This window comes from Equus caballus, chromosome 10 (assembly GCF_041296265.1).
Source record: "Equus caballus isolate H_3958 breed thoroughbred chromosome 10, TB-T2T, whole genome shotgun sequence".
In the NCBI taxonomy this organism is placed as follows: Eukaryota; Metazoa; Chordata; class Mammalia; order Perissodactyla; family Equidae; genus Equus; species Equus caballus.
Window position 1 is genome coordinate 67,501,695 of NC_091693.1, and position 12,286 is coordinate 67,513,980.

Consider the following 12,286-nt stretch of genomic DNA (forward strand, 5'->3'; position numbering starts at 1 on the left):
CGTGGGAAAGGGTGCACGAGATCACCTTCCTGGAAATTCACAATGTCACCAGGACATTAAAGGCTCTGAGAAAGCTTGTACTTTGTGCTTAACCCAGAATTTTCTGGGTGTATTTGACCACGTAAACTTTTGTTTGTGAAAATCTATGAACAATCCAACACAAGTAGCGTTCCATGAAACATCTGTTTGTGAGACACTGGGTGGACACTTGATATTCATTTGGCTTCCATAGCAATATTTTAAGTTGGATTTAGGTGTTAATAAGTTTTATGTGCAGACGCATGTATAAGAAGAATTTTAGACGGCTTTGTTTTGGAATGTTTTGCTACTTTTTTTCAAGAGCTTAAAAATGTTGCCGAATTCATTTGTTCCCTTCTCTGAATTAGAAAGGGTATAGTGGCCGTGGTAGGCTGGAGACTGACTTGTTTCCTGAAACGAGGTCTAGTGAAAAGATCTAGATTCTAGAGCCATTGTTTCCAGTACTTAGCCTTTGGAGCAAACAAAAGTTAAATCTGTTGGCCAGGGTGAGCTCCAGATAAAATGTCCAGCCTCTCTATTATTTTTGTTTTCCCGAAGAACACAGGGATGGGAACATCCAAAGAGACTATCCCAGTCACATGGTACTTAAACCACCCCCAGGGCAACGTAATGGCTAATAGTTTCCAACAATGAGTGTGTGTGGCCTTGCTGAGCTCATTAACCAATCAGAAAAGCTTCAACTTAGGAAGTTGCTCCATATACCCAACCTGCATCTTCTATGCTCACTTAACGAGTGTAATTGAATGTTCGTTGTGTGGACAAGGCCCTGGAAGTTTCAAAGGTGAACAAAACCAGAAATGTGCTCCTTGCTTTAATGAGTGCACGATCTAGTTGAGATATGAGTCCAAATGTTAAAATGATAGAATAGCTAAATGATGCAGGGCAACTTTACAAGAAAAGTCAGCAGACAGTATTAAAACTACATGAGACACACTGTGAATTTTGGGTTAAAAACTTATTTTCCATTGTCTAGTCCTTACCAAAAATAAAGAACAAGTTACAAACAATCATACAAGCATTTTTCACATAATTTAGTTGGCAGGAGCCCCCGCTTAACCTATAGTTCTCTTTTGGATCATCTTCTTCATATGAAAATTCTTATGAATTGCAAATAAGTAATTATATATGAAAACTATGCACACACATATATTGCAATCAATGCTGAGCTCCTTGTTCATGCCTAAAGAGCTTTTGTATACATAGTGTGGGTAGAGAAGCAAATATAAATCTAGTCCTTGTTTATAGAGAAAAATGTGTGGAATTTTTAAAGTCACTGGAAAATCGAGTGTTGTTTCTTTTTTTTTGGAGAGGAAGATTGGCCCTGAGCTAACATCTGTTGCCAATCTTCCTCTTTTTGCTTGAGGAAGACGGTCGCTGAGCTGATGTCTGTGCCAGTCTTCCTCCATTTTGTACATGGGATGCCACCACAGCATGGCGTGTTGAGTGGTACATAGGTCTGCACCTGGGATCTGAATCCCCGAACCCTGGGCTACCGAAGCAGAGCACACAAACTTAGCCACTACGCCACTGGGCCGGCCCCAAGAAGGTGTTTTTTAAAAATATTTTTAGATAAATGGGTAGAATTGAAATGCTCGTGATTTAAAAATCTTGACAATTTTCTGCAAAAATCTTAGGGAAAAAATGCCTTTGGATTTTCTGGATCCCCTCCTCTGCTCCCGCCCCTATTTTCGTTTGGACTTTCTCCTTCCTTTGGCGCTGTAGCCCATGCCCTGATGAATTTAGATGATGCTTCTAGTAGTATCGCCTAAGTGCAGGACTTTCTGGAAGGGACCTTTGTTTTATCGATTTGGAGTTTGCCTCAACTTCATCCCGTCTTTCCGCTGTGGCACTCCCCAGCAGACTGGAGTCTGGAAAATGCCAGACTCACCCAGTCAGGGCTGCTCTTCTCAAGAGGACCCCTCGTGCTGTCTCCTTGCAGAGAGAGGATCTCTTTCTCTTTCTCTCTTCCCTCTTCTCCCCTGAGTGGGCCAGACCTTCCAAAACTAGCGTATAAGAGCTAAAAGGCAAAACTCAGCAGTTACTTTGTTCCTGGAGATCTTTCTCATATGAATGGTACAAAAGTCTTGGAAGCTGAGGAGTTTTGCAAGTGTCTGGACCACGCCTTTGTAACATATGATCCCTCAGGAGTTGGAAGCACAGACGGTAATAATGTACGAGAACCACAGTGGGGAAACAGAGGAATTACACTCTCTTTGGATCCAGACTAGGCGGGTGACTTCTGCTTCACGTTGCAGTTGCAAGTCCAGAAGGGACAGTTGCTCTCATTGGCGTAACTACAGGTTAAACGGTGTGGGAACACAATTCAATGAACTTCCTCTTGTTGAAGTAGGAAAAAAAAAAAGATGATGGGTGATGCCACCAACACACAATGATGGAGTCCGTCATTTTTTGAGAGTATCCATTAAAGAAGCTTAGCCCTGGGGCCTGTTACATAGCCTCTGCTTATAAGAGTGCTCCTTGGTGTGAAAGGTGGTGTCTTTCATGGTGTTCAAACGGCTGAGCTAGAAGTCGGCACAGATGTAAGTGTCATTCTCTGTAAAAAGAGAGATCATCAAATGAAGGAGATAAAGGATATTAAACTTCTTGTTTATACTAGAAACATACATTCACATACATAGAAATTGCAAGGGAAGAGACAACCAGTGGAATCCACATTTATTGAGAGTCTACTATGGGGCAGGCATTCTGCTGGGCACACCACATATTATCTCATTTAATACTTTAATTTTATGAGGTAGATGCTATTTTGGCATTTTACAGATAATAAAACAAGACCAGAGAATTTCAGTAAACTCTCCAAGACTACACAGCTCAGAGGTAGAAGGGCTGGGTTTCAAGCTTAAGTTTATCTCCAAAATCCACATTCTTTCTGTCATGCCATGTTGGCTGATGTGGAGGTAAATAACACAACTCAATAATTATGAGGGACTCTAAATGGGAATTAGCCCTGTGGTATTTAACCGGTTCAGTATTTATGGTCTTTTCTGCAATGTGGTGAAAATATAATGGGAAACACCATGAAATCAACTTGGGGACCCTCAGTCAATCAAGGTTTTTCTGCTCTTGGACACGAGAAAGGTACCCCCTCCCAACAAAATGTTGATATCAGGGATTAGGTTCCCCCAAACACTTCTGAGGCCGCCACTTGGGGTGACTCCCGGTCTCCTCTGCTCCTATACCTGCCATCTTCACTGACGTTCAATACACCAGCTCCACGGTGCCAAGAGGTGCACGGATTTCCAAGAAGAACATACAATTTAGAAAAGGATTGTTGTTAATGAAAGCTGAAGACTTCGTATTTCCTGCTCAGTAAACAAAAAAAGATTTTTGTATTTATATAAGATAACCTATCTGCTTCTCCCTACTCCCAAAGAATGAGATTAATTTATCACTCAAATGCCACATGGTTGCCTGGCAAGGTTAGAAGTGTTAGGATTGAGAATCTCTCAAAAAGGAAGGTCACTTGACCCAGAGGACACACAGAAGAGAGGAGGAGTGAGCAGGGCAGGAGAAGGGACGGAAACTGACTCTCTCACTGGAAGGAGGACCGAAATGCTTTTTACAGGGACAAGATACTACTCTTTGCCTATCAGATTGGTACATAAGATTGCTTGAGGTGAGTTTTGGTAGGGCCAAGGGATATGGGCACTCGCATACACTATTGGTGGGAGTGAATTAATATAGCCTTTTGGAAGGTAATTGGGAGTATGTGTGAGAAGAGTATGGTGTAAGTCAGTGAGTCTCAAACTTTAGCATGCATGAGAATGACCTGGAGGTTCATTAACACACAAATCGCTGGGCGGACCCCCAGGGTTTCTGATTCAGTGGTATGGGGGGGATTCTGAGAATTTGCGTTTCTAACAAGTTCCCAGATGATGCTGATACTGCTGGTCCAGGGAGTATTTTGAGAACCACTGGTACAAACGGTTAGGAATTTGGCTCTGATGCTTATCAGCTGTGTGACTTATACAAGTTACTTAACCTCTCTGTCTCAGTTTTGTTTTTCATTTATTAAAAACTGGGATACTAATGGTGCCCATCTCATTCAGTTGTTGTGAGAATTTAATGAGTTAGTATGTGTAAAGTGCATATAGGAAAGGCTCGGTAAATGTTAGATCAACAAATGTTATCATAATTTAAAAAGCTCATTCCTTTTGACTTGACAATCCTGTGTCTAAGTATATATCGTAAGAGAAATATTTACCTTACAACTTAGATGAAATAAATCAATTGGAAAATACAGCTTAACAAAACTGACTCAAGAAGAAATAGAAAATCTGCATAGCTCTATAGCCTTTAAAGTAATCGAATTTATAATGAAAATGTTTCTCATAAAGAAAACTCCAAGCCCAGAAGGCCTCGCTGGTGTCTTCTACCAAATATTTAAGGAAGAAATAATACAAGTACTGCACAAACTCTTTCAGATAATGAAGGAAGAGAAAACATTTTCCAAGTCATTTTATGACTCCTGCATAACCCTAATACCAAACCTGACAAGAATATCCCAGGAAAATTATAGACCAGTATTCTTCATGAATATAGATACAAAAATCCCTAGCAAAATATTAGTAGATCAAAACCAGCAAATTAGAAAAATGATAATACATCATGGCCAAAATCTGTATTAGCTTCCTATGGTTGCTGTAACAAATTACTACGAACTTGGTGGCTTACAACAGCAGAACTCTATTCTCTTTCAGTTCTGGATGCCAGAAGTCTGAAATGAAGGTGCCAGCAAGGCCACACTCCCTCCAGAGGCTCTAGAGGAGAATTTGTTCCTTGCCTCTTCTAGCTTCTGGTGGCTGACAGCATCCCTTGACTTGTGGCTGCATCATTCCAATCTCTGCATCTTCACATTGCCTTCTCTTCTGTGTTTATCCCAGGAAGGCAAGGATGTTTTAACATTCAAAAAAATCAATCAGTGTAGCTCGTGATGTCTGCACCCTATACAATTCCCCTCACTTGAGCAGGACTTGTCAATATGATGGAATAGTCACATCTGTGATTACATTATATTCCATAAAACTCCATTGTAGCAGACTAGAGAAAAATTTTCCTGATGGCCTTGAAGAAGCCAACTACCATGTTAGGAGATGGCCACATGGCAAGCTACAGTGGGCAGCCTTTAGGAGCTGAGAATGGACCTCCACTGACAGCAAACAAGTCCTACACCCACAGGAGCTGAATTCTACCAACAACTAGTGATCTTGGAAGAGGACCCCAAGTCTTAGATGAGATCGAAGTTCCAGTTACCACCTTGAAATCTGATGAGACACTGAACAGAGGACTCAGTCAACCCATGACTACACTTCTGACCCACAGAAACTGAGATAATAAATTTGTGTGGTTTTAAGTAAAAAAACCCCCAAAACAAAAAAAAACCAATCAATGTAATTCATCCCATTAACAGCATAAAAGAGAAAAATGATCATTTCATATGCAGAAAAGGCATTTAATGAAATTCAGCAGCTGTTCATGATTAAAACTCTTGTCAGAATAGGAACAGAAGGAAATTTCCTCCATTTGATAAAGGACATCTATGAAAAACCTTTATCTAACACCATAGCCAATGGTGAAATACGGAATACTTTCTAAGATTGAGAATGTTGCAAGGTGTTCGTTCACACTAGTTCTATTCCACATTGTATTAGAAGTACCAGCCCATGCATTTAGGCAAGAGAAAGAAATAAAAGTTATTCAGATTGGAAAGGAAAAAGTACTACTGTCTTTATTCACAGATGACATGATCGTATATATAGAAAATCTAAAGGAATTCTCTCCCATCAAAAAGAAAAAAGCTACTAGAACAGTGAATTTGGCAAGGTTGTGGGAGATAAAGGCAATATGCAAAAATAAGTTGTATTTCTACATACTAGCAACAAATAATTAGAAAATGAAATTTTAAAAGTGCCATCTGCACTAGCATCGACAGCTAGGTAAGATGTGTAGATCTCTCCACTGAAATTTGCAAAATATTGCTAAGAAATATTAAAGAATGTGCTAAATACATTTTAATGTTTAAGTCAATATTTTCATTTCTTTTCCATATATTTTATTCTCTCATTTAGATCAAATTTCCCTATTAGGTTTGTGTGTTGCTTGGCCAAGCTGGCTTTCTACTGGCTGCCAGACAAAATGACTCTATGCGAGGCTTTAAAATGCCTACTCTGGGCAGCCAAAAGGAAGATGGCTTCTAAAGAAGATTGGCAAGCATGGCTAACTTAGTTCAATTTTTTCTTCAAATGCAATTTTTTTTCCTGCTTTTTTCTCCCCAATCCCCAAAGCACATAGTTGTAGATTTTTAGTTGTGGGTCCTTCTAGTTGTTGTATGTGGGATGCTGCCTCAACGTGGCCTGACGAGTGGTGCCCTGTCCGTGCCCGGGATCCAAACCAGTGAAACCCTGGGCCACCGAAGCAGAACACGTGAACTTAACCACTCAGCCACTAGGCCGACCCCTCAAATGCAATTTGAATCGTTTGCTCCTCTGGGGTGATATTTTATTATAACTGCAGCCAAAAATGTAAGAAATGAACCTATTTTAAGAAATATCTATTTCTGGCATTTTCATTACTCATGGAACAAAATGACATTCGTTCCTCTTTGTCTATATACAAATAAGGCATATTAAATGATCCAGGAATTCTATGCCAGTGTACAAAAGCGATGTTAATGACTTGCCGTATTAATTGTCTGCTCTGTGTTGGGCACCACGTCAGGTGCTGAAAGTGCAGGAGGAATAAAACCTGGGACTGTCCACAAAGAACTTACAGTCGGCTCGGGAGACAGATCTGCACTTGCAAGCTAGTTTCCCAGGAGTTGGTAAGGGGTGCGCGCAGTCATCCACTTTCTCTTGCCCAGGCGGCCAGTTAGACAGGCAGCTGCAATCAAAGAGCGGTTTTCTAAGAGAAGCTCTACCTTACAAACAGCACAGTATTAAGCCGCAATCTGTGCCGAGCAGGGAGGCAGTGGGACGCAATAGTGCACCATCTATTTTAAATAGAAATGCAAGTTTTGTTTTTATGTCACTGAAACATTTCAATTCACTCCATGATGCCTTTGACCACTGGAGTGACCAGCGAAGCTTCCTCAAGGAGAAGGGGCAGCCAGGTACAACGGAACGTTCTTATAAAAGGAGAAACTCCCAATGCCACTCTACCCACAAAAGGCTGCCTGTTTTTTTCTAAAACATCCTTGTAATTTTCATTTTTAAAAAGAGGATGTTTTCCGTGGAGATGTTTTAAAAGCTGTAATTTTGCTTCTGAGGTGTCTGCAAGCCTTGCCTCTGTGGTTTTGTGACATCATGAGCATCCTGAATAAAATGACACATTGCAGCTCACAGGGAGACTGCATCTCCGCAGGACAAGCGGAATCTGAAAAGCTTCTAGGCACACAGATAAAATGTTAGCACTAAAACTTATAACCAGAGTTTTTCTATAACTAAAAAAACCCACACAGAAACAAAGTCAATTAAGTTTTATTACAACCAGGAATATAAAATAAATGCAATGTAATTTATTTTAGTCTTAACAGTCATTTCAAGAAGGATGTCAGGACAACTCAAAAGCGGGAAGCACTCCGCTCCAAAGCTGCAGCTCGTCCTGCGCCCCCAGAGCAGCCTCGCCCGGGCGCAGCCGGCTCAGCGCATACCTCGCAGTGGAGTCTGGAAAGCACACACAGTCGTCTCTATAATCATAGAAAGAGGGATGCGTGCAGAAAATGACTGAGAAAAGAGACAAGGACAGGTACACTTCACAAATAGGAATTATGGGAAATACAAACTAGGCAGTTTAGAAAGGCTATACTACATAACATATATAAAAAGTACTTTAAATTGTTGTTAAAAAGGACATCTTCGGTCCAGATTTTGTGTAATACTTTTAGTGTCTACACAGACAGATCTTTAAAAAAATTAAATAGTATTAATTTACTAAATATTTAGGAGATAACAGTGCATTAAGGACTTTTTTCATATAATACATACATATCACTCCTTTGCAGTGATAGCATAGAATAGTAAGTATGGCCTTAGGTACAACACATTTTTAAAAAATCCTAAAACAATGAACTTCACTTTATGAGATTTGTGACTATTCTTGAAGATTATGGGGACCTAAACTGCTATGTTTTATATAAGACATTACTTATACTTGACTCCTTCAAGCCTCCTTTAGTCTAACTGCCATCTTACTGCCTTTCTCCATTCCCTAGGAAGATAACACCATAGAGTTTAGGATTTGCAATTTTCATAGAATTCTTCCTTCATTGTAGAGTTTCTGCTACATAAATTTATTCAAAGCAGAGTAAGTGGCAAGCCTTATTGCCCAACTCTTCTTTTCTTTTCTTTTACCTTTAGCAGAGAAAACAGCATCATCTTAGAGGTGTACAACTAGCAGTTGTTTCACCAGGAATGAGGCAGTGAACTCATAGGTAAATGTCATCCCGTTCCATTCTTAAATGTAAATTGTTTACAAGAGCAAGAGAGTAATGCAGAAGGCCAAAATTCTAAGTACTAAAGTTTTAAAACCACACAGATATAAAAATATACAAGTCCTTGGTTTTTGTATGTTACTGCATGATCTACTTCATCACAAGGATTGTTTCAGCCTCGCAGTATCAGCCCTGCTGCCGGGCGACCTTACTGTTGAGCCCAGCTGTCCTGAAATTCTAGAACCCCTTTTCCCAAACTCACACCTCACCAGAAAGCTGACTTGAACACTGACTTGTAATATGGAGAGCAGACAACCTTCACTAGATCCCTTCCTTCAATACCTCTCCTGGTTTGGGTGTTTCCATACGCTGAGGGACGTCCCCCTGGCATTCTCAAGGGACATGACAGTAATAAGCTTTCAAAGAGGAATGTGACCATTTGGGGGCCAAAAAGGTAAATGTTAACCTCAAAAAGCTTCACAGGTCTCCTTTGAGGTCCCACAGTTTTAGGGCTCGTAGGTGTATTAAAGGCTTTGTTCCCTTTTACAGGGTATTATGAACCAAATTATTTCAAAGGGTAATGGGCACCAGTGGGCATCATCAACCCTGAAGTGAGGACACAGCAGGAAAGCACGCTGATGGGAAACCCAGTCACGTGTGTTAACAGGGCTATCTGGCTATATCCTGGAGAACACCATGTACTGGAAGCAACTGATGAAATCCCCTGACAGTTTCCATACCACTTCTGCCAGTAAAATTCACTATAAACAGGAAAGCAAGGTAGTCCTGTGATCGTATAAACACATATCATAAGAACTGTATATCAACGTTGCTTAGAAAGTATTAAGGGGCAAGGTATTTTGGTTCATGCCCACATCTGGGTCCTCCTTTTATGAAATGTACACTCCCCTTGAGGCCAGGAGCAGAGCCTCTATTTTCACTGTAATTTCCTACAACCACTTAGTAGCGGGCGTTCTGCCTACAAGGGCCACCCAATTGTTGTCGAAAGGCTGCTGTGAACATTTCACATACACATTAATGCCGGTTGTGATCTTTAATCACTGGCTTTCTCAAAGGTAATTAGAAACATAGAAACCTCTCCATAACACTGTTTATTATAAAGTAGAACTTGGAATAATAACTCTAACCAAGCGGTTTTAGAAGTAAACAAAAGGACCTTCATATTCTAAGACGGTTTCACTTACAAGCCAATCCTCCCAGGAGAGCTTCCTATCAGGGAATCAATCACAGGCTCCTTAAGGACAGGGAGTACGTCTTGCCCTTTGTGTCTTCCACCCAGCACGGCATTGGGCACACGGTGAGGTGCAATAAGCATCTGATGACCAAGCGCTCTGGACAAGGAGGTTTCAGGGCACAGGACAGAACTTTATACAGGTAGCTACATTATGCAGAGGGCTATTAATTTCTCATTTTACAAAATGGAAGGGGTAAGTTACCATGGAGACAATCAGAAATTCCTCCCAATGGAGCATGTCAACTGTTTCATCTTCAGTGTTGATGAGGGTCACTACATAGTCCTTATTATTAATAATCATTATTATGCTGAGATCAGTAAGGTCCTTGCTGGCTACAGTATCACATCAATAGTGCAAAATGTATACTGGCTTCTGTCTAAGAGTCTTATTTTACTTGTGTATGGACCCAGAGTATCATAACCAGGTAGATAAGTTCACAAAGAATAGTAAAAAAAAAATGCATATAACTTGCATATACAACAATCAGCTATTTCTTCTAGCTCAAGAAAATGTTTAAAACAAGGCTGGTGCTGCTAGTAGCATTCAGAAGAACACAAATTTCCTGCCCCTTACATTACAATGGGAGCTCTACAAGTCTTTACATTTCCTTGTGACTCTGGGGAGTCAGGGGTTCCTTACACTGGCTAAGAAAGAACCCAGCCTCTAATTCATAGATCACGGAAATGCAAATATACATTTGATCTGGTATAGTCATATACTATCTGCCCATAGTCTTTTAGGCACAATTATTAAGTTTTCTCCTAGGGGCAAAAGAAAGCATTCAGTGCAATGAAAAGATTCTTGATAGAATTAAGTTTCAGTAACAACAGCAAAATTATGCATACATAATACATACTTTAAACATGAATGAAACCTAAATTTTTAACATGCTTTAAAAATAGTCACTCTATGTCTAATGCAAATATGAATGGAGAACACTGCTATTTCTTTTAAGAGCAGATTAATTTGCAGGCTTCCACTTGAGTACCCTCGATTATGTAAGAATGTTACTCAAGCTAATCCAGATGCGAAGAAACCAACAGTTCTTTAGAGAAGCCAACTTTATGTACAATACACACTAAAAGCTTTTCCTTCAAAGGGAAGTAATACGTCCTTTGATCAACATTACTCCTTAAAGAAATCCTAGTGCAGTTAGTATTCTCTTCAGCTTTCTGGAGTCGGTCACCACAGGACTGTATTCATCAAAGCTCTTGAAACCCTTTTCAAGGTAGACTGAGCTACACGAAGGTTAAAATTATAAACCTTAATGACCGAATACCATTCAGAATAACAGGATTCTGGGAACTATGTTCCATATGAATGATTACATAAAAATCACCACCTACGTCAGGTCTTCTTAGCATAAAGCATAGTAACTGCAAAAAAATCTAGGCTGTTTTTGGTTGTAGGTTCCCTCTGTCCCACCACTTGTCTTTTTATTAGACCTCCCTGAAACTAGATAAATAAAAACATAATAGTAAAGTACTTTGGGACAGTAACAGATTCTGTTTAAGACTTCATGAGCAGAACAGTTATATTCTGTGAGAACAACGTAGTGCTTTAAAAGGTGCATTTTTACCTGTGTTGCTAAATTAGTTCATGAAGTATAAAACTATACACCACTGGAGTCCTGTTTCTAAAACATTAAAATCCTATTAAAAGAGCTTTGAAAAGATAAATCATAGTGATTGATACAGCATGAGAAAGGTGCACCAGGAAATCCTTCCCAAAAAATGCTGAAGGTTACAGGAGCTAAGTGCTGGGGTTAGATCAGACGCTTTATCAGAGAGCCACGATGGAACACATGCGGGGAAAGGGTGTCGGGAAACTTCACAAAAATCTTCTTTAAGTCAATAAAGAAGAGACATCAGGCAGTCCTGCAAAATGCTCAGTATGTAGTTTTCCTCCTAAGTGGATGAGTTTTAAACGGCATCATAGTTTGCATTTTTGGTTCTTTTCAATGCAGACATCATATTGCTGGAGTCGGTGCTCTGGGCTGCGGCTGGTCAGTACCGGTGGGCCTGGTGAGATGGGTGGTACTGCGTGCTCTGCTGGGACGAGGAGGAGTAGCCTAGTGTGCTCTGGGACTGAGAGGATCCCTGAACGCTGCTTTGGTAATTCAGGCGAGAACTGGAGTGCTAGGAGAAACAAACAAGACAAAGGAATTACTGGTGGAAGAAGAGAATGGCTCAGGATTAATCACAATAGGATGGAGAAATGAACCCTTTCTATCTGAGGCTCCTGGACCAGCTCCATGGGAGCTGACAGCTAACTTAGTTTGTTAATTAGTACATTCTGCTTATTTGAAGTCATAGCCTGCCACCACCGTAACCACATGTTCCGGCAGGCACGAAGTTTGGCTGGATTTCTTTGGGAGATAAGTTACTGGCAAAGAAAGGCAGAGGGGAAACTTATGACCCCCTGCTCTTTATGCTGACAAATTCTCGTTAGTTATTCTTTGGATAACTGACACTTGCAAACAAGAATAATCAATTTGGCATATTGAATCAATGGCATTCATAATGTACACTGAGAGGCTGTT

At 40.3% G+C, this 12,286-nt stretch overlaps 1 protein-coding gene across 7 annotated transcripts in view; it reads right to left on the bottom strand.

Annotated features, from left to right (window-relative positions):
• Positions 1 to 7,519: 7,519 nt before the first annotated feature.
• CDK19 (cyclin dependent kinase 19) overlaps positions 7,520 to 12,286 on the bottom strand; it is a 162,614-nt gene continuing 157,847 nt past the window's right edge. For all 7 annotated transcript variants that reach the window (XM_023650922.2, XM_023650926.2, XM_023650921.2 and 4 more), the window contains one exon: positions 7,520 to 11,882. In XM_023650922.2, the coding sequence (XP_023506690.1) occupies positions 11,751 to 11,882 (132 nt within the window). In that variant the 3' untranslated portion in view covers positions 7,520 to 11,750. The remainder of the gene's footprint in view (positions 11,883 to 12,286) is intronic.